The 22,889-nt window shown below is 33.4% G+C and overlaps 2 protein-coding genes across 2 annotated transcripts in view; one reads left to right on the top strand and one right to left on the bottom strand.

Annotated features, from left to right (window-relative positions):
- The window catches only part of LOC100919281 (cilia- and flagella-associated protein 43), a 138,251-nt gene extending 115,531 nt beyond the window's left edge, over positions 1 to 22,720 (top strand). Inside the window, exons 34-39 of the mRNA XM_031955793.1 lie at positions 1,135 to 1,247; positions 10,445 to 10,604; positions 17,690 to 17,854; positions 19,668 to 19,748; positions 21,956 to 22,109; positions 22,313 to 22,720. Coding sequence (XP_031811653.1) covers positions 1,135 to 1,247; positions 10,445 to 10,604; positions 17,690 to 17,854; positions 19,668 to 19,748; positions 21,956 to 22,109; positions 22,313 to 22,479 — 840 coding nt within the window. The 3' untranslated portion in view covers positions 22,480 to 22,720. The remainder of the gene's footprint in view (positions 1 to 1,134; positions 1,248 to 10,444; positions 10,605 to 17,689; positions 17,855 to 19,667; positions 19,749 to 21,955; positions 22,110 to 22,312) is intronic.
- The window catches only part of LOC100913363 (glutathione S-transferase omega-1-like), a 169,095-nt gene that overhangs the window by 137,601 nt on the left and 8,605 nt on the right, over positions 1 to 22,889 (bottom strand). The gene's annotated exons all lie outside the window — the stretch shown is intronic.

The raw sequence follows: 22,889 nt of genomic DNA, 5'->3' as shown, positions 1-22,889 counted from the left end.
ACAATGAGTGTAATAAGTAGCCAAAATACTGCTTTGAGAGAGGCATAATTTTTAGGAATAAAAAGATCAAAATACTGCTCTTTCTGCCCTGGTCAGACCACATCTGGAATATATTCAGATCTAGGGAATCATATTTGATAAGCAGGAAACCATCCTCCTGGGGATGATAATCACCACCAGAGGGCATGATGGAGGGAATGACTTAGGAGCATCAGCTGATATAATTGGGGATGGCTTTCTTCAAGTATTTGGAAGACTGCAAGAGAGAACTGGCATCAGACTTATTCTGAGTGGCTCCAAAGAGCAGAACTAGGAATAAAGACTACAAGTTGTATGTAGAAAAGCAAGTTGAAGCTTTTTGCAAAGAGAAACATTCTAAAAATTAGGGCTATACAAAATTAAAATGAGCTATATAAGGGGAGTGTGAATTCCCCCTAATTTGAGATATTTATGCACTAAGTTATTATATGACCACTTGACATATATGCTATACAAGGGACTCTTTTTCAAGTGTAAATTGGACTACTTGGCCATTGAGTTCCCTTTGACCTCTAAAATTTTATTTTCTTTTTTAATTCTAATTTTCATGGTAGTGGGGAACAGGGTAGGTCTGCAGCTATACAATACAATATCTGTCTCTTCCCTTTCTTCACGGGAAGCAACAAAGAATAAAACTATGACTTACTTCAGCATACCCAGACTTATTCTATAGCTGGATTGTATCTTTTAAAGGGTAAGACAAATGAGAAGCACAGTACTGTACTTTACTTGAGACACACTGAAAGGACACATCTCCTTTTTCATTGCCTCAAAAAAAAAAATTTCCCCCATATCTTTAAATGCAGTGCCACCAACATATGACCTAGCATCCTGAAATTTATGTTTCTATTCAACTAACAATTTATTATTAACAAATCTAAAAATCAGGAGCCCGCATATTTCATTTTCAATAGTAAGGAACTTTTATATTCTAAAGTACTGGATTAAGTTCCTTTTTATGCCTGATATTACTGGGTGATTGATCTTTGATGAACTGGGTTCTTTTGGTGAAAATTATGTCTTTTAAATCATGGAAACAGGTTTGTTCTAATGTTTCTCCTTATAATCTAAGAGGTTATGCTTTGATTTGTTCAGGTAAAGCAAAAATCCCTTATTATGCTGGAAATGCAGGCCTTCATCCGGAAGAGAACTGAGGATGATGAGAAGTTGCAAGTGGACATTGAAAAAATTTGCCAGGAAATCTACGTGTAATATCACTATTTTAATTTACTTTCATTTATGTCTTATTTGCAATCTAATCCAGGGTTTTTAAACTGAGGGAAAGTCTCTAATATAAAGGAGACTGACAGCAGCTTACAATAGGCTTATTCTTGAACTATCCCTCATCATTATGGGAATGTTTTGAAAATTCTAAAACCTGAGACCCCATTGTAAAAAACAAAACAAATCATATGTACAAGGTCAAGACTTTTTCTTTTGTTCCTCTTCTGTTTTTTAGTAGATAGAGACTATTAGAAACTTTCCCAAATGCCCACCTCTGTTCTTTATAGAAGGAAATGAAATTTCCCTGCCTACATTTTTTGGTTCATAAAACTAATAATCAATCTATAAGCACTTATTAAGAATCTATTATATACCTGGCACTGTTCAAGTGCTGGGAAAACAAAAACAAAAATGAAATAGTACCTGGAAAAAGTAACTTTTGAAAAAGATTCTTTTGAGGAGATAAAATGTACATAAAGAAGTTATATGCAAAAGTAATATATGATAATTTTGTGGTGATCAGGAAAGATCATATATGGAAGGTTGAGTTTTGACCCAAACTTTGTTTTTGTTGTTGTTGTTGTTGTTGTTGTTTTATTTAATAGCCTTTTATTTACAGGTTATATGTATGGGTAACATTACAGCATTAACAATTGCCAAACCTCTTGTTCCAATTTTTCACCTCTTACCTCCCACCCCCTCCCCCAGATGGCAGAATGACCAGTAGATGTTAAATATATTAAAATATAAATTAGATACACAGTAAGTATACATGACCAAACTGTTATTTTGCTGTACAAAAAGAATCAGACTCTGTTGTACAATTAGCTTGTGAAGGAAATCAAAAATGCAAGTGGGCATAAATATAGGGATTGGGAATTCAATGTAATGGTTTTTAGTCATCTCCCAGAGTTCTTTCTCTGGGCATAGCTAGTTCAGTTCATTACTGCTCCATTGAAAATTATTTGGTTGCTCTCATTGCTGAGGATGGCCAGGTCCATCAGAACTGTTGACCCAAACTTTGAAGCAAACTGGAAATTTTAAAAGGTCAAGGTAAGGAGCGAGTATATACTAATTATTAGGGACAGCCTGATCAAAGGCATAGTGACAAAATAGAATACATCATGTGTAATATACAGCAAGAAGGCCAGTTTGGTGGGCCACAGAGTGCATAAAGGAAGTAAAATAAAATAGGGCTGGAAAGGCAGCCAGAGATAAAGGGCTATAAATGCCAATCAGAAAAATTAGTATGTGATCCTAGAGGTAATAGACAATAGAATTTACTGAGCAGGGGAGTGAGACAAAGAGAGTGCTAACTCCTTTAAGCCTCTGGCAATCTTGATTGCCACTCTCATCAATCAACTGAAAATGCTTTCTCCAAAGTTTCCATTGTCCTCCTACTTACCTAATCCAAAGATCTTTTTTCCTCTCTACCTCTCTGCAGCATTTGACAATACTAATCATTCTTTTCTCTTGGGTACTAACTACAGTCTGGATTTTGTGACAATATTCTCCTCAATCTCCAGGAATTAATTTTTCAAGAATATTATTTAGGCAACTGTAAGGAAGATAAGAGATGGAAGAGATTTGAGGCAGGAAAACTAACTGGGGTATGTTATTATAAAAGATCAGGTAGTCCAGGTTCTAATCTGAGTTAGCAAAGTATTGAGAAAATGATGGATGTTTTTGTATAGAGGCATTTATCTCTTGTAAATAAGATCTGAACTAGAAAACAGAATCTAAGACTCATCTGATACCTGCAAATTAAGACACCTGCCCCCCCCAAAAAAAATAGACTGGACACAATATTTCAAAATATCATAAATGAAAACTGACCAGACCTATTAATAATAGAATGTATAGTAAAAGCAGAAATAATCTATTGGTTATATTCTGAAAAAAAAAAACCCAACTTAGAATGAAAACTTCCGGTAACAGCCAAAATTCAGAGCTTTCAGGTCAAAATTTTAAAATATTTTAAATAGCTAGGAAGTTAAAGTAGAAAAGAATCAATTAGGCTAACAGAAGACTTGGCAGCTAGTATTACCAAGGAGAAAAGATCTAGAAATATAATAATCCAAAATACAAAAGATAAAGATAAACAAAAATACTTCACCTGGAAAAACCGAGTATAATTCTAAAAGAAAAATGGACAATTAATAAAATAGAATATTTTCCAACCATTCTTAATAAAAAGCTCAGAGTTGAGCAGACACTTTGAAAGTCAAACATAGGAGCTAAGTGAAACTAAGAAAGATATAAATAACTGAAAAAGACTGTAAGGATGTGTTTACATTCTGTTGGGGGGGAAAGAAGCAGAATCTTGATTTCTCAAGGAAATTAAATATAACAAAGAGAACTTAAAGGTAATTTTGCCTTGTTTTTAGGATCTCAAGTAAAGCAAGAAAAGGGAAGAAAATGAAAATATTTGGGAACAACGTAGGAGAAAGGGAATTAAAATGATCCTTCTACAGGTCCATCTATGGAAACCCTTTTACAATTTTTATTTCTTCTATATACCTAAGGTGGAACATCTTCTCAACATTTTCCCAAGGCCATGAGCCAAACTGGTAGTACCAATATGAGGATTTCATATTGGGTAGACAGGCAATGTTTACTAACTAGGACAGGACTTAATCAAGAGAAACTTATTAATACGCTTATTAGGAATACCTCACTTCATAAGGAATAATTGCAATCCCCAATCCCCATCACAAACAGGGTTAAATGAGATATCTGCCCAGCTAGGTAGGCAATGATGAGACAGTCAATGTAGTACATGTACAGCCCTGAAAATCTAAGGACATTACAGAAATGTTGCTGAAGCTAGAATGGCTGAATGCCACTTGTCCCTTTAGGAAATGTAAGATACGTTCAAGGAAGATTTTAATTCTGACATAAAGGCTGCCAAGCCTTTTTCAAGGCTGCTTTCCACCTTGGGATCCATCTGATTGACCCAACACTCACCTGTGGCTCCAAAAAAACTACAACATGTATAGGAGCCACATCCTGGAAAACCATTTTAAAACATGAACTAAAACTAGTTGGGGGGGGGGGGTATATTGGTATATGAGAACAATTTGTTTTAACAGTCATGAAAGCAGTGGAAGCATGTGTTGTGGGGTGCTTAGAGCTTGGTTACACATCACAGATGCCAAGATCATCCATTTCATCCCAAGTCAGTATCAGTCATCTTGACTTTGTTTTGCCACTGGACTCTTACTCTGGAAGAGTGCAGCAGACAACTTCCCACAACTCTGCCTTCCCTAAGTCTGATTTATGCGCAAATCAAATAACATCACCCATCCCATTTTACCATTTTTCCCTACCTCAAAATCCTGTGGTAACAGGCAAATGACAAAGCAGGAGGTGTGGATGCCTTGGGAACTGTAATCACAACCCTGCACACAGATAGCCCAGGCAACAGGGTCATCTTCTTACTTACTGGACTAAAGCAGGAGTGGGATTCAGCAGTCGCCTGGGTGTCTGAGCAACCTTGAAGAACCGCACTACTCACCATCTAGCATGAGGAAGGGAATAGAAAAGATGCCCTAAAAATTCTCTGCATTACCCAACCCTGGCTTGTTTACCATGGCAGGTAAGCATCCCACTTTGAGGTCAAAACAGAAAAGTGCAAAAACTTTTGCAAAGATGTGCTCACACTTATAAACAACAAAATCCAATAAACCTGAAAGAATGGCTCTTGTTGCAAGACAACTCAGCAGATACTGCACCCAAATAGCAGCCCTGAGTGAAATAAGACAAACTGGAAAATAAAAGCCAGCTTATAGTAGTCAGAACTGGATACACATTCTTCTGTAGTGACTGCAGTGAAAGAGAGCACCGTGAAGCTGGTGTAGGATATGCAATCAAATTAATCTATTCAACAAGTCTGTATGCCTACTAAAAGGAGTGAACAGTAGGCTCGTGACCATGCAACTGCCATTTGCAGGGAAAGTGTTCTGTCACTGTCATCAACATGTATGCTCTCACTATCATGAACCTTGATGAGATTAAAGAAAAATTTTGTGAAGATCTGGAGACCCTCATGATCAGTGCCAAAAGAGGACAATCTTATAATTCTGGGTGACGGTAATTCAAGAGTAGACCCAGACTACCAGACAGGGCTGGGAGTCCCGGGAAGAAAGCATTTAGAAACAAACAACCAAGGTCACTTACTACACCTCATGGCCACTTCGACACCCACCCACTGCAATACAATACAATCTCGGGGAAGTCCCCTCATAGCAATCATTGGCGTTTAATATACAGGTCATTGTAAGGAGGAGAGACAGAGGAGAGCAACAAAGACAATGTGTGCTGCAGAGGGCCAAACTGACAGTAGACTTAGCCTCTCTAAGCTGAATATTCACACTCAACAAAAGCAGCAGCCCCAAGACAGTAGGATCTCCAGAACACTGAATGTCACAGAAGGGAGCTACCCTCAGCGAGTGCATTTGTTATTGCTAACGTGGATACATACAGTTGGCAATAGTGGAGCAGAAAAGAATGAGGTCATTTTGAGAGTTTGGAGTACAGCACTGCATTTACTCTTCTGGAACAACATAAACATTAAGACTGGTTTGTCAAAAATGATAGAGAAATTCAGAAGCTACTTAAATGAAAAATGAGGACTCCACAGGGTTTGACAGCAGGATATTCATCTCTAAGAAGGCACTATCTAAATATATTAAAAGTAAAGTACAATCAAAGATTAGAAAGATGCAGAATCTTGGCTCAGCAGACAGATGAAATTCAGTTTTATACTACTAGTAAAAATCCAAAGCATTTTTATAATTTTCTGAAAGCTATTTATTGGCCAAAGATCTATGGCATATCTCAACTACTCAGTGTTGATGGAGCCACTTTGTTTAGTAATAAGGACATGATGCTGGAGAGTTCTCTCAATAGAATATCTCATTAATCTAATTAGTTAATGCTGAAGTTACTGCCTGTATACTTAGGTTGGAGTCAATCACTCTCTAGTCAAATTTTCAACTAAAGAGATTTTGAATGTTATTCGGCTCCTTTCATGTGACAAAGCACCTGGTCCTGATTCTGTTCCAGAAGAGATTTACAAAGCAGGATGTTCCTTTTTTCATATAAAAGCTGACATACATTTTCTATGTTATATGGAAAGAGGAGGTTGTCCTTCAGGAGTTGAAGGATACCGCCACTATCCATCTTTATAAAGGTAAAGGAAAAGTAAACAGATTATCTCCTGTAACAACCATAGGAAGTTGTCTCTCTCAGTCATTGCTGGCAAGATTCTTGCCAGAGTTGTTCTTAATAGGCTTATCCTTCACCTAGGAGATGAACATCTATCTTTAAGCTAGTATGGCTTAAGAAAGAGCAAAGAAATTATTAATATGGTATTTGTAACCTGAAAATTCCAGGAGAAATGCCAGGCTCAAAACAAAGGTGTGTATATAACATTCATCAATCTAATTTAGAGCTTTGATACTATCAGTCTTGAGGAATTATGGGAAAATATGGGAAAATTCAGGTGCCCAAAGAAGCCAGATGCCCAAAGAAGTTCATTAGTATTATACATCAGTTTCATGATAGCATGCTGGCACGAATTTGGATAATGGGTGATGCTCTTGTGCTTTCTTCTTCACAATGGAATAAAGCAAGGCTTTGGGTTTGCGTCTAAGTTTTTGGCATGATATTTTCAGCCATGTTGTCAGTTTACTTCAAAAAAGATGAAAATAGCAACGAGGTCAGTTACCCACACTAGTGGTAAATTATTTAGCTTGAAAAGGTTAAAAGCCAAGATTAAAATGGAAGGAGAGTTAGTACATGATTTTTTGTTCACAATTGATTGTGCAATCAATGCAGCCTCTGAGGCTGAGATGCAACAAAGTGTGGATTGTCTGCTATTTATGCTAATGTTGGCCTAACACCACCAAGAAAACACAGCTTCTCCACCAGGCAGCATTATACCATTGGTCCATCTATGGCACCATTAGTTACAGCAAATGAAGAAATACTGAATGATGTGGAAAGTGCACTTATCTTAGAATATTCCAGGGATGTACACATAGGTCATGAAGTTTCCACTAACATTGCAGGAGCTAACTCAGTGTCTAGAACATTCCAAATAAAAGTATGGAAGAGAAGAAGTATTAAGCTGCCTACCAAACTGAAGATCTACAAAACCATTGCACTAATCTTATTGTTGTATTCCTAAAAGCTGAGACAGTATACCAGTGCTATGACAGGAAACTGAATTACTTTCATTTGAATTGTTTAAGATTCTGAAGATCACCTAGCAAGATAGAGTACTAGATACTGAGATCCCTTCTCAGGCTGAACTTGCAAGCATTCAGACTCTACTGCAGAAAGCACAACTCTGATGAACTGTTCAAATACCAAACATGCATTTACCCAAAAGACTATTTTATGGCTAACTTACACAAAGCAAATAATCACATGATAGTCTGAAGAAAGAATTAGAGGACAGTCTCAAGGTCTTTCTGAAGAACTTTAGAACTGTGTGACATGGAAGACTGTCAAAAGACTGTCAAAAGACAATACACCATGGTATGTCAGCATCAAAAAAAAAAAAAAGTGTTATGCTCAATGAGGTAGAATTGCAGTAGTTCAAGAGAAATCTGAGATACTCAAATTTAGGGAAATTGCCACTCCAAATGTTCATATAAACTATATGTGCCTGACCTGTGGTAGAGGCTTCTGAGATCATTCTGGTCTGATCAATCACAGCTAGACACACTATACTTAACTCCAACATAGTAATGTAATTTTGGCCCTCTCTGAGAATTATGGACAACAACCAACAAAGAGAAAGGGAATAGAGCTAGTCTAGTTCACATGATTGAGGTTTATGGAACAAAGACTATATGAACTGGGAGGAAGGAGCCGAAGTAGACATCCCATGAAATGAACATATTAAGTTATTGCAGAAAAACATAAAATTCAACAAAGGAAACAGGAACTGAAAGAAGGAAAGAGGAGATTGAGAAGAATAAAAAGGAATAATCAAAAGCAAAATAACTTCAACTAGGGAGAGTAGTTCATGAAGAAATAAAGTGTAAAAACCTGTAATTAAGATTTGGGCAAGAACAGAAACAGTAGAGCAGAAACAGATGCCTTAGTGTCGAGCATATTCATCTCTTACCACCTCCTTTGTAAAGAGGATAGTAGAAAGGGAGAAGTGGAGAAAAATGTGTAAGAGGATAAGATGAAGGAAAATACACAATTAACAATCATAACCATGAATGTGAATGGCACCAACTCAATTATTTAAAAAATAGCAGAAGAGATTAAAAAACAGAATATATGCTGTGTGCAAGAAATTTACAAAATAAGAAGCTGAAGTAAAAAAATGCTTCAGATCTAAAAAAAAATTTCAGAGGTAGCAATCATAAGTGCATCCAACCCAGTAGTAAAAAAAAAATTAGAAATGATTATAGAAAATGATAAACAGAAAAACTATATTATGCTTACACAGATAACAAAATCTCAACATATCTTTTTCAATCTTGGTCAAATTTAATAAAAATATAAATCAGAAAGAAAAACCTGAATAAAATGCTAAGTTGGATATGTTAGAGCTCTGAATTGAAATAGAAATGAATATCTTAGCTATACAAAGAAACTTTTAAAAAATTGACCAATTACTGGGGCCTGAAAACATCACAAACAAATGTAGAAAACCCATATATATTAAATACATCCTTTATTGAACACAATACAATTATTGTTGTTCACCCTTCATTCTCAAAGAGGTCCAATGAAATCACAAGGATGATGTCTTGACTTGCTTGTGGATTGAATTTAAACAAGGCAATACTATACAAAGTCATCAGCCTCACTCATCCAGAGTCTTTGAAATCCAGTGTCAAGACAAAAGTCAAGATAACTGGTAAATAGCTCACTATATTTATTAAAAAGTCTTTTAAGAAAGGAATGAAAATTGGAGACTAATCAATATTTTAAGAATTGGTGGTTCAAAGTAAAAATCATAAAAACAATACCAAATTCTGTTACATGAAATAGCAACAACACAACATACCAAAATTTTTTGAGATATAGTCAAAGCAGTCTTAGGGAGGAAATTTATTTTTATTTTTATCAATAAAAATATATTATCAATGAATTGGGCATGCAACTAAAACAACTAGAAAAGCAACACATTAAAAAATTCAAGTAAACACCAAAGCAGGAATTTTGAAAAACAAAGAAAAAATGAAAACAAAAATACAATTTATTTTAAAAATAAAACTATAGGCAATGGGTTTTTAAAGGGGAAAAACTATCAAACTAAACAATGAATCTGATTTTTTCAATCGAATTTGACTTTGAAAAGAAGGAGAGATATAAGATATATGTTGAGATGACAGGGTCTTATGAGAGATTTTTAAGGGAGGGATGACATTTTAAATAGCACTTTAAAGCATTTTTCTCAAAACAATTCTCTGCAGTAAGTAGCACAAGTATTATCATTCCTATTTTACAGACAATAACAATCTATATTTACAAAATACAGTAAATAGTTAGATGCTTAGTTAATTTAATGTAGACTGCCAATAGAATTAAAGTCAAATTAGCTTCTTTTTAAAATAAATTTGTGGACCTGAATTATTAATGATTATTATCTCAACTTCCTTCTTCCTTTTTTATCTGTAAACATAATTCTAATTATTATACTAATGTGAGATCCCCAAATTAATTATTCATGCTTCACTATAAGAAAAATAATTCAATTAGCCAGATTTTGCAGTTATCAGTAATATTATATATTGGAAAAAACATAAAAGCAAAGCTTTCAGTATACTTTATACTTCATAGCATTTTTTTCTATTTATACTTCATAGCATTTTTTTCTATTCTTCAGGTTAACCTTATTTTCATGTGATGATACAATTGAATTACTAATTTTTTTAATCCTAGAGCAAAATCCTGTGAACTTATTTTTCTCTATACAATACTTTAACCAGAATGAGTATAATTAGAAGAAATATTGTATCTATTTCCATGTAAAGTTGGTCATTAGAAAAAGTTTCACATATATATATATACATATATATATCATTTAGTGTATAATTTTTTGAAGTGTTTTAGTATGAGTTGCTTTTTAGAATTTTTTAATATATTAAATTAACAAAATATAAAATACATAGAGTACAATTAAGCTTCTCATTGTTTTTCAATTTAGATTTCAAGAAGAGAAAATGAATTATCAGCTGAATTTGACAATTCAACTCTTGCTTACACAAGGGCAAGTAGAAGTGGAAAATTATCAATTTTTATTGGATTTTGCAGACTCCATTCTCATTAACAGAGTTATAATTGAAGATATTAATAGTATAATCCGGGTAATTATGAATTTTCAAAAAGAAAAAACATAGTAACTGCTATAAAAAATAAGGGTAAAAGTATATTTTCCATTGTTTAATACCCACCCATTTTCCACTAAAATTTTTTTTTACTTGTTTGTACGTCACCTCTATTTTCATATTATTTCCTTCCCTGACCTAGTGAGGCATAGGCATCTTTTGTAACAAAGAATAAGGGAAAAAAGGAAATAAGAGAAGTTTATTCACTACACATTAACCAAGTTTAACAAATATATGCACTGTTCACCTATGTAAAACAAGGTACATTCTTTTCGATTCTTTTTATTCTTGATCATCATAATTATATAACATTCAGTTTCGTTTTGTGTTCTTTCCTTTAACATTGTTATAGTAATTATGGATACAGTTTTTCTGGTCTAATTATTTCACTCTTCATCAGCTATTATATAAGTCTTTCCATGTTTCTCTGAAATGTTCATACTAGTTCCTACAGAATAATACTGCTCTCATTTACCACAATTTGTTTAGCTAATTGAAGGGCCTCTAATTTGTTTCCAATTCCTTGCTAGCACAAAAAGACTTGCTATATTTGATTATATACAGGACCTTTCTTTCTATCTTTGACTTCTTTGAGGTCTCAGAATCAAAAAGTAAAGATATTTTATTTTTAAAAAATTCTAAATTGCTTTCTGGAATGGCCAGATCAATTCATAGCTCCACCAACAAGTATATTGGCCTGCTTTTCTTTTGCTAGACTGTGGAATGTGAGGAGGGGAATAATGTGTAGGAAGACTAGGAAAAAATTTTTAAAAAGCTAGGTTGTAAAGAGTTTTAAAGAAAAGATTTTGTATATTTGATCTCAGAGGTAATAGTCTCTTGAGTTTATTGCACAGGAAAGTGACATAGATTGATATTTTAAGAAAATCAATTTGACAGGCATTTATCTAGTATTCCCTAAATTCTGGGGTTCTTGCCCTGATCTTGAGTTTAAACAGCTTTCTGAGAAAGAAAGTAGAAATCATGCAGTCAACTACGGGGAACCTTAGAAAGAATTAGAGGACAGTCTCAAGGTCTTTCTGAAGAACTTTAGGTGTGACATGGAAGACTGTCAAAAGACCATCCACCATGGTATGTCAGCATCAAAAAAAAAAAAAAAAGTGTTATGCTCAATGAGGTAGAATTGCAGTAGTTCAAGAGAAATCTGAGATACTCAAATTTAGGGAAATCGCTGAGGAGAATGGCTGAGGAGAAGCCACTGTAGTATGACTATTTCTGTGAAGATAAAGGAATTGATGGAGACTTATCTGAGAGTACCCTTGAGGTGATGGCTACTCCTCTGCCACCAGCAACTATAATATGACTTCCCTGGGCCAGACCAACGTAAGGGCTTCTCTGACAAAAGCACACTCAAGTTCAAGGACAAGGGCAAGAACCCAGAAGTCTAAGGAATGAAAAGTAAGCATCCATAAGTTCAAGTAGCAATATGTCTCAATATTTTTTCAACACTATCCATGAGCAAGACAAAAATGCAGGTTATATTCATTTAACCCTAGAGACAATAAGAGTTTGAATAAGTGGATGAAACAGTCAGAAATGAACTTGAGAAAACCCCCTTTGGCAGTTGCATGGGGGCATAGTGGAGAGATACTGAAGGCAGGGAGAACAATTTAAAAGGCTACTGCAATCACTGAGAAGTAAAGAGGGTCTGATCTACCATGATGGTTATGTGAATGAAGAAAAGGAAACCTATGTGAGAGATATTTTGAACACAGAAATTTCAAGATTTTGTAACTAATATGTGCTATAAGTGAAAGTGAAGGATTAAATAGTAAACAAACATTTATTAAGTACTTGTTATATACACCAGACACTATACTAGGAGCTAGAGATAGAAATATAATGAAAAAATCCCCACGGACAGTGATTTTACAACCCAAAGATAAAATTAATAAATGCAAAATCCACAAAGTATTTAAATACAAGGTAGTTTGGAAGAGAGAGCTAAGAACTGGGGACAATCAGGAAAAAGCTAACATTATGATGGCAAATTTAGGTAACTTGCCTTTGATGGTCACAGGTAAGCTGAAAGAGGAGCTGAAAGGGAGATAAAAATTGTTTTGGGCATGTTGAATTTGAAATGCCTTCAGATAATCTATCCTCTCCCTATGTTTAATGTAAATTTGAAATTGAAATATATTCAAATATATGCTAATTCAATTTAGAAGACCTTAATTTGGATTTCTTTCTGAATTTCTTCCCTTCCTTATCTTCTGCAATTTAATGACATATAGGGTAAAATTAAATTCTTATTAGTCATTTTTATCATGAGCACTATAATACAACATGACCAAGTATACCCTGAAATGCTTCTTTGGACACAATTAAGCTAACACTGCCAACTTCTTTATTTTCCTCTTCAAGAATAACTTATGATCTATTCCTTCCATTTAGCTACAATTTTCTTATCTTTTGGTTTCATTTATAGGGAGACCACTAATTGACATAATTCATATGTTGTTCACTCACTAAGAACTTGTCAGGGATCTCAGAGAAAGAACAGCTAAATTAATGACTTTTTTTCTCCTCACTACTCTGTCAAAAGCAAGAGCAGCACTGACAATTATTCTGTAATTTCCTTTCTTTAATGGGTTACTATGACTAAGTTAATCAGCCTTCTGATAATAAATTTCTCCATATTTAGTCAAACCACTCCCCCCCCCAAAGAAAACAGAATCATTTGCTAGTGAAAATATTTGAACACTTTCTGAAATAGTAGAGCTTCTCAGAGCTTGTGCTCTACTGATATATTCTTCAAATATTCATAGTTACCTGTTTACCTCCATGAGACATCTGAGTGAGGTTGTTCTTAATATGAGCAATTTAGCATAGGAAGGTGGATGATCATTAGTAATTTAGGAGATGTACTCCAGAAATTCACAAAAAAAGGAAAAAGAAGAGCATCTTATTTTTCTACCAGCCTGAACCTCTACTTTTATCCCTAATAATTAAATGTATACTTTTGTCCCTAATAATTAAATGCATTTACCTTATAACTCGCAGGTTTTTAATTTTATTAATCTTTTTTCTAATTTTGGTCTTTTTTGTATTTTCTATTGATTTGTTTCTATACTAAGTTCTTTCAATATAGCTTCAGGTTATTAATTTTTTCTCTTTCCATTTTACATAGGCATTTAATAAGTACTATGAATTTGCCTCAAAGATGAATTTCATACGTTTTGAAACATAGTGTTATCTATTATCATTATCTTTGTCTAGTTTTTGTAGTTTTTCTTTTACCCAAATATTTAATAATCACTGTTCAGTTCTTTTATACCTCCTTTTCATCAAATCATAATTAACTATCATTTTTGTTGCAATGATCCACAGTGTGGGATGGTAATGAAGAGAGCTAGCCTTGGAGTCAAGATCACTTATATTTCAAATTTTCCCTTGGACACATACTGGCTGTGTGATCCTGGGCAAATGTCTTGGTGTTATAGGCAACTTTCTATAAGTTGTAAAGAGAATTCTGACCTATGTACAGACTTTCCTCATTCAGAAGCTTCCTATATAAATGAAATCATTGGTTCAGTTCTAACTCTGTTACAATATGGTTTCCATATTTCGGGAACAGAATTTTTGCTTTCAACATTTATCCATGTTTTCTTGTACTCAATATAGGTACTTAAGCAAGAAAATAGACCTAGTCTTTGCTTTCCCACTAAGTTTTTTCTGCTAATCTGTTATATCTATCTTGTTTAATACTTTTAATTGTGTTCTTTTTGTTTTAGTATACAGTAATGCTATATTTAGGATGCTAAAATTGTTCTCAATTTCTTCCTTGAAAGAAAGATTTACTTTTATAAATTTTGCAACAGAATTATTATACATATACTTAAGATTGATATATTTTCATTTTGTATAGACCAATTTAGTAATAAAATATACATGTCAGTCATCTTTAACACTTTGTTTTGAATTAAATTTTGGCTTACATCAATATCTCTTTTACTTCCTATAGTTTGGCAGTAGTATAGTAATTTTAGAACACACTTTCATTTTAGCCAATTTAAGTCTTTCTCTATGAAATGTTTACTCTTAAGAGTATCTTTTTTATTTAGTGACTTTAGCATTTTATTGGTAGGTTTAATTATTTTGCATTTAGAATTTTAATTGTTATGCTTGTTCTTTAGTCATTATTTTCGAAGGAAAAATACATTTTCTTATAGTACTAACCTCAACTTAATAAAACCATTCTAAATAAAGTTCTTCTTAAAGTAATAATCAATTACATAGTTGTTCAGTCATTTCAGTTGTATCCAACTCTTTTGTCACCCAATTTGAAGTCTTAGCAAAGAGCCTAGAATGGTTTGGCATTTCCTTCTCCAGCTTATTTTACAGATGAGGAAATTGAGAGCAAACCAATTTAAAGTAAGTGACTTGCCCAGGGTCACCCAGCTAGTAAGTATCTGAATCTAGATATGAACTCAGGAAGATGAGTCTTTATGATTTTAGGCCTGACAATCTATCCATTGAGCCACCCCTTTTATCAAAGAATAGAAACTTTGCTTTGGAATTATATTCTCTTTCATCTTCCTAATGTTGTTTTTAGCCTTCTCCCCTCCTACCCCCATTCATTTCTCCGAATAACTTTTTAAAAAAAAAACTTAGTGACAGCCCCTAATCCAAAAAACAAAGTGTTCTGAGAATTTTCATATGCTGTTAGCAACTATTTGACAGTGATTGTTTGAAATACTTCTGTTTTTGGCTGGGATGCTTGTTTGTTCCATGAAAACTTCCTTTTATCCAATGTATCTCTGTAAATCTACAAAGTCTGTTTGCTTCTCAAGTATTTTATCTCCTATTATGATAAATCATAAATCATGTCTCATTTAGAAGGGATACCTGAGCAAGATCTTGAAGGAAACTAAGTATTCTATTCCAAGAGGCTAAAATGAGGGGGGAAGTGTGCCTTTTAGGCAAGGAAAGACAAGCCAGTGTAAGGTCTTAAGAGAGTATAGTACTAGATATGAGGAATTGAGATTAGAGATTAGGTTGAATGTGCCAAAAGGAATATAAAGAGGAGGAGAGTAGAAAAGTACACAGACCTAAGTTAGTTGTGAAAACATTTAAATGCTATAGGAGTTTACATAATTTATCCTAAAGGTAATAGGGAGTATTAGAGTTTACTGAGAAGAGAAATGACATGGTCAGAACTGAATTTTAGGAAAGTACTCTGGCAGCTCTATAGAAGATAGAAAAGAAAAGTGGGAAACACTTGAGGCAGAGACATCATGGATGATAAGCCAGCAAAATAGACAAGAATATCAGGAAGAGATTTTGCTGAGTAGACCATTTTGGAGCCACTGCCTATGCTCCTTTGTACATTCAATATGCCTTGAAAATTCTTTTATATGATTATGTTATTCCTTGGTAAGTGATTTTTAAACTACTTCTAGCAATTTGTATTATTTTCTCTTATTATAATTTTGAAATAATAAGAGAGTTGAATCTTGAGTCCTTCCTTTTCAGTATCCTATGACTACCATTTATATTTTGCTGCATATTAATTCTAGAATTTTTTCTTTAATGACTTCATAAATAATTCTTTCTAGATTCTTTTGGTTTTTTTGTTTCTCTTAGCTATAACTAACTTGAAGACTGCTATATCAAGATCTGTTCTCTGGATCTGTCATTGATTCTGTGGCTTTCCAATAACTTAGACAATTTTTTGAGTTTTAAAAGTCATGTTGCTTTGGACATAATTTATTTTTCTGCTATAGTATATCTGTTCATTGCTTCTGTGGACTTCCTTAAGTTTTCTATCATATTTTTCTTATGTTTTTCTTGGTCATGTTCTTAGTATCTTTTCATCTTTCTTGAATTCTTTATGCATTCTTTTTTTACTTTCTATAATCTCTTCTTTTACTTGAGGTTATTTTTTTAAGAGTAATACTGATTCTTTCATTTCTTTGAATATGACATGTTAAATTCTCTCAGGATATCTTACATAATTTCTTTTTTTATTGCTTCTGAAACTTTAGCTTATTCATCTATTCTAGAGTATTATTAATAATAGTAACCAAATTCTTGACCTACTCATATTAAAATTTGGGATTTTTTTAAGGTGTGTTTTTAAAATCATGTTTTTGTTCTCCATAGAATTTCTGTTAAGTTTTTTTTTTTTTGGGGGGGGGGAAAGAATGTTTCTTTTGTACATATGTGAAAAGCCTGGCTTCTTTAACTCTTTAAATCTACCACCCTTCAACTTGTTTTACATACGTGTCCCTCTGGGTCAGCCTATTTGGGATGATATGAAGACATGATATGTCTATGCTTTTAGGAAAGCAAGAACTACTCCAAACCCTTAAGATTCATGTTTTCTTTCCTTCAATTATTCTTTTTGTCACTGAAGGAAAGGTTTTTTATATTATCAGGAAAACTGAATTTAAGTCTCATATGACAATTTTTTCTAAATAGGTGATAACAATTATAGGTCTAGGATCTAAGGCTTGAGGTAGAATTGGTAGAACCATCAAAAAAGTATTCCATTCTTTCCAGAAGGTCTTCACTACTTCTCATGAAAGCTATTCAAGAATTCCCTCCCTGGTCCTTGTCCTCCCTTCTGTCTTACCTTTTGCTTGCCTCTCCTTTTTTTCTATCTTTTTTTTCCCTCAGATTGAGGTATAAGAAAAGGTGAGATGACATAATAAAGTGGTCTGGACAGGAATAGGTTTTTTTTGTTGGGCTTTTTTTTTTTTTTTTTTTTGATGTATGATCCTGATTAGAGAAACTAAAATACTGTGAATAATGTGAAGTCTCAGGAAAAATTTTCAGCATTTTATATTCATATTTAGTATACCAATCCAAAAGGGATCTGCTGTATAATTGAGAGCAATAGTACTATGTGAACTGCAATACTGTTTCTAAGGGTATCTGTTTTTGTAATGATTATTGTATTATAATATTGATTAGAGCTTTTTCACAAAAAGTTACATTTTTAAAGTTTTATAACATTTTAACAATAAGAAATAACTTCTATGATCTGCATAAATATGTATGCCAAATATTGGATTATGTTTTTGGTTGTTGTTTTATATAAGTTCCAAGGTCAAAAGAAAGTTACAAGAATGATAGAAAGTAAAGATGTCCACAAAGGAATATATCAGATTGAATGGGAACATAAGAAAATGGAAATGGAAATGGAAGATTTAAACCAGAAGGCTTGGGATATTCAAATGCTGTTTTTTTCAAGAGATCGTCAAAAGGTAACTATTCTTTTGCACATATGGTGTTTTTCACCATCCATGTAGAGTCAATATCATTTTACAAAACATTTTCTGATTATATAACTTCATTCTACAAATCCCTGGTCTATGGGATAGTGTGAGTTGGTATTAAATGTAAACCATCATCATTATACATACAAGTTAACATCTAAAGTAGGTAGAAATCTGTCATTGAAAATTATCTTTGAATATAAATGACACTGACACATATCAATAAGCATTAAGTGCCTACTATATGGCAGGCAGTGAGTTTGGTAGGTAGACATACAAAGTGCAAAGTCAAACAATCTCTGCCCACAAAGAACTCATGTTCTATCAGGAGAATCAGAAAAAAATAAATGGAAATATATATCAAATAGAACATTTTGATGGCACTAATGCTAGGGAGATCAGAAAGGTTTCTTCTAGAAAGGATACCTGAGCAGGATTTTGAAGGAAACTACTAAGTGTTCCAAGAGGCTAAAATGAGGAGGGAAGTGTCTTTTAGGCATGGCAAGACAAGAGAGAATATAATATTACATATGAGGAACAAGAAAGAGATTAGGTTGAATGTGCCAAAAGGAATATAAAGAAGAGAAGAGTAGAAACGTATACAGATCGAGGTAAGTTGTGAAAGCATTTAAATGCCATAAAAGTTTACATAATTTATCCTAAAGGTAATAGGAAGCTATTAGAGTTTACTGAGAAGAGAAATGACATGGTCAGACCTGAACTTTAGTAAAGTATTCTGGAAGCTCTATGGAAGATAGAAAAGATAAGTGGGAAAGACTTGAGGTAGACATATCATGTTGATAAGCCAGCAAAATAGTCAGAGTAGCAGGAAGAGATCCAGGAAAAAACAGTCAACAAAAATCTCAGAGAGGAGATCATATCTTGAAGGAAAGAGTACTCAACACTGCCAAAGGCTGTACAAATGTTAAGAAGAAAGAGGATTCCAAAAGTCATCAAATTCATCGATTAAAAGGGATTAACCGGGAAAGGGAGAAGGATTGTGGGGGCAGTGTGGGGGGAAAAGACAGAAAAGGATGGGATCAAGGAAACAATATAGGCATTGTCCTTGACAAAGAGAAGTACCATCTCATCATCAGAGATAATGGAATAAAGGAAGAGAGAATGAGAATAATGCCAAAGGCTTGTAAAATGAAAAGGAGAAAAGAGATAAACATCCTCTATTTTCTCAGATTATAAATTCAGGTTATTAGCTGAAAGGGTGAAGAGGGATACCAATAGAATATTGCATAGGAAAGAGAAGGTATAGAGTTGAAATTAGATAACACAAATTTGTATTGGACTTGCTTCAGTTCAGATGTGTGACTTTCTCCAGCTCCATTCAGCAACATGTGATTGATTAGGAGGAAAAAAGGAAGATGGTGGGAGGGATACAGAGTGAGAGTTTGGCAAAGTATGAGCAGCAGTAGGACAAAGGAAATAACTTGAAAGCAGAGGATAAAGAAGAGTTAAACTGATTTAACTGATTACCTAAAGGAAGTATAGGGAAGAGGGTAATTTGAAACCACAGCAGGGGTGATTGCTTGGAAAAGTATTGACTTGTGAAGAAATTAGAGATCACAATGAGGACAAAGAATAAGTTTGGAAAGAGCATAAGGTACAGGAAATGATCGGATGATAAAAATTTGTAGTATACTAATTACATAAATGACAAACACTAGTCAAATTAATGATTTAGCACTGGTGTGTATAAATAAAGTAAATGAAATGCTAACAATTTATTAGTCAAAATAACAAAATAATGGGAGATTTCATATATATTAATCTTATCTTTCTTCCCTAGTTCCTAAATGAACCAAACTATGAGATTCTGATTGGCTACCATATGGCTATGATGGAACAGAATATTGCTATTATGGACAAAGTAAGCTTCAGTCTTATTAATCAAAGTGTTATAATTTCAAAAAATTGCCTACAGCACCAAGAATTTTAAGTAACTTGCCCAGTGTAACATATGTGTCAAAGGCAGGACTTGTCCCCAACCAGGGTTAAGAGTGTAAATAGCAGGGAAAATGCAAACCTGCATCAATAGCTGGAGTTTCCTATGTCAGTAAAATTACAGATCCATTACTTCTATCCCAAATCTATCTAACATCAAAGTTCTAAAATGTTTCAGGTAAGTTTCTGGGTAAAATTAATGGTTTTAATTATCTGAAATTTCAATTCATTCAACAATATATATATTAAACACTTTTTATGCATAAAGTTCTGTCTTAAGTGCTAGGAAGACAAGAATGGGGAGAAAAAAACTCAAATAGTCCTTCAAGGAGTCTATATTCCACTGGCATTAAGGTAGAAGTAGGCAACAGAATATATATACAGAAAATAACAAAGTAATTTGCAAAAAGAAAGAGTTCCAACAACTTCAAGGAAAAGTAAAGGCTTTGTGGAAGAACAATTGAATGAAGCCTTGAGTATGTGAGTAGTCACAGAGATTTTTTTTTAAAGAATGCATTCTAGACATGGAAAATATATAAATTCATAGAAGGAAAGTTGATTATCAATTTTGTCAAAGAATCCAATTTGGCTAGAATAGTCTATATGAAAGGAAATAATTTTAAGTTGAATTGGAAAGACAGGTTAGCACAGACTGAGGAGTTTATATTTTGTCCCAGAAATAATAAGTCCTGATGGCTTTTAAGTATGGGAATGACATCATTAGATCTGTGCCTAAGGAAGATTATTTTGATAATTCTCATAAAGAGGGTGGAGTAGAAACAGAATTCCCAAGAGAAGATTAACCTGATTGACAGGAAGGATGGCAGCATGCTCCACAAAAATTGAGAAGTCTGAAGGACATGGGAAAACCAAAAGAGAGATACAGAGAGAGAAAATAAAAGAATCCAAGGTAGAACTTTGTTGACACCCACATTTAGGAGGGAATGGATGGCATGCTATAAGCAGCAGGGAAGAGCTACTTGATAAGAAAAGGTTCTAGATAAGATGAATGACGGGGAAAATTACTAGAAGTGACAGAGAAGAAAGAAATCAAGGTCACAAAGAGAAAGATTATCTTTGGAAAGAGCTACATTTTTCTTGAGAAAAGGAGCAGAGGATGGATAAATAAGTAGAATTTGAGATGTAGATTAGGGTAGAAGGATTTGGCAAAAAAGGCTGATTTTTTTTTTTTTTTAGTAATACTACTTTAGGGGTTTAACGCAAGAAAAGCTTTTTTTTTTTTTTTTTTTTTTTTTTAAAGAAAAGCTTTTAAAAAGAAAGTTAAAGCACGATAAAAAATCAGTCTGAAGAATAAAAGTGAGATCATTGAGGGTCCAATTGAGAACACTATGAATTTTCAGGAATATTGCAAATCTTCTACCAGCAAGGTTCAAGTTATCAGGAAGAATAACAAAAAAGAAGAATCTTGTGCAGCCACAGGTTGGAACATTAGCAAGGAATGAAAAACAAAAAAGAATTGCATAATTATAAAGCACTGAGTGAGGGGAAACCATGCAGAGTTGAACTGGATTAATTGTAATCAAATGTAAGAAAGGATAGTCACAAAGCTGGAGCAGAGTTGATGAAATGGGAGAAGCGATCAGGAAGAAAGGAGTGAAATTCACAGCAAGGATAAAGAATATATCTGAGAGGAGCTGTAGCTAATGGAAGGATTGAAGAACAGGAGATTATGATCAGAAAAAAATCTTAGAAATCTGCAATTATAGTGCATTACCAATATGAGAAAACACTAACAAACTATAGTCCCTTAGCAGCTCTCTGCAACTATAATTTATATCTTCAGAGGTTACTAAATGGGTCACATAAATTTGCTAATTTAGAAAACACCAATCAGTTATCTGTTTAATGAAATATTTGTAGTTTCTTCTATATGTATTGCACTAAGTAAATGCTAAGTTTTTGATGATTAATTAGAAAATTAAGTTCATTACAACAAATTTATTTTGGGCTGATAAAAACCATCTTTTTTTTTTCTTTTTGCTATATCCATAGTCATATAAAGTGTTCTGGTCATTTTTGTTATCAAAAATAATAATTCATACATCTAGGAATTGTTCATTTTTAATAGCATCTTTAATGATCAATTTTTTTTTGAAATTATATAATTGCCAGACTCATAAAAGAGAGGTGGAAGCCTTCAAAAAATTACTCAAGCAACTAGGAAAGTTTGTCCATCAAAGAGAGTTAGCAAATTATACTCTAAGTTGTGAACTACAAGACGAGCTGGTGACTGTTAATGAAAGGCGAGAAATCTGTAATTCACTTGGTAAGCCAATTTATATTTGTACAATTAAAAAGTTGGCAGAAATTGCATATCAAAAAATTTTAGTACAACAATTCACAAAACTCTTAGCATTTAAAATGTTTTCCCTAATTCAATGGTTTTATTAATCCATTTAAGATAAATTATGTTTCTTCAATACTTTTAGACAGTGGTCCCACTAATTTTCTGGGTTTTTTTTTTAATAGGATCTAAGTTGACTTATGAAAGGATTGCCAAGGAACGATATGAGGCCATGTTGCAACAACAAAAGCTAACAGATATTTCAAGAAGTCAAGCTGAAGAGATTGTAATTTTAGAGGCAGAAGTTGAAAGATTAAGAATGAAAACGTTTCCTGCACTTATTCAAATGTAAAAACACTGATAGAAAACATGAAGACATCACATACCACATCACATATTTTAAACTCTGTTCTCATTTTCTTAAGATTTGTTTTCTCCAGTGACAGAAAACTTAAATACTCTTAATTTACTCTCCCCTGTCACTGTCTCTTAATTGAAACTCTTTGGCCCCTCCCAAAAAGTTATAGAAATATTAAGTTTTGTCCTGCACAAATAAAAGTGTTATATGCTGATAAAAATTTAAAAAAAGGTCTGTTTTATTAATTTACCCATAGATTTGACAATATTTGTTTTTTTTTTAAATAAAGCATTAAATATATGTGGGCCTTCTTCCTTCTCTATTGGTGACCTCTTCAGGTCCCATGGTTTTAATTATTATATGTATGCTACCGATTTTCAAATATAAATAAATATCCAATATTA

This window comes from Sarcophilus harrisii, chromosome 2, assembly GCF_902635505.1.
Source record: "Sarcophilus harrisii chromosome 2, mSarHar1.11, whole genome shotgun sequence".
Taxonomy (NCBI): Eukaryota; Metazoa; Chordata; class Mammalia; order Dasyuromorphia; family Dasyuridae; genus Sarcophilus; species Sarcophilus harrisii.
This window is presented reverse-complemented; position numbering and strand designations above follow the sequence as displayed.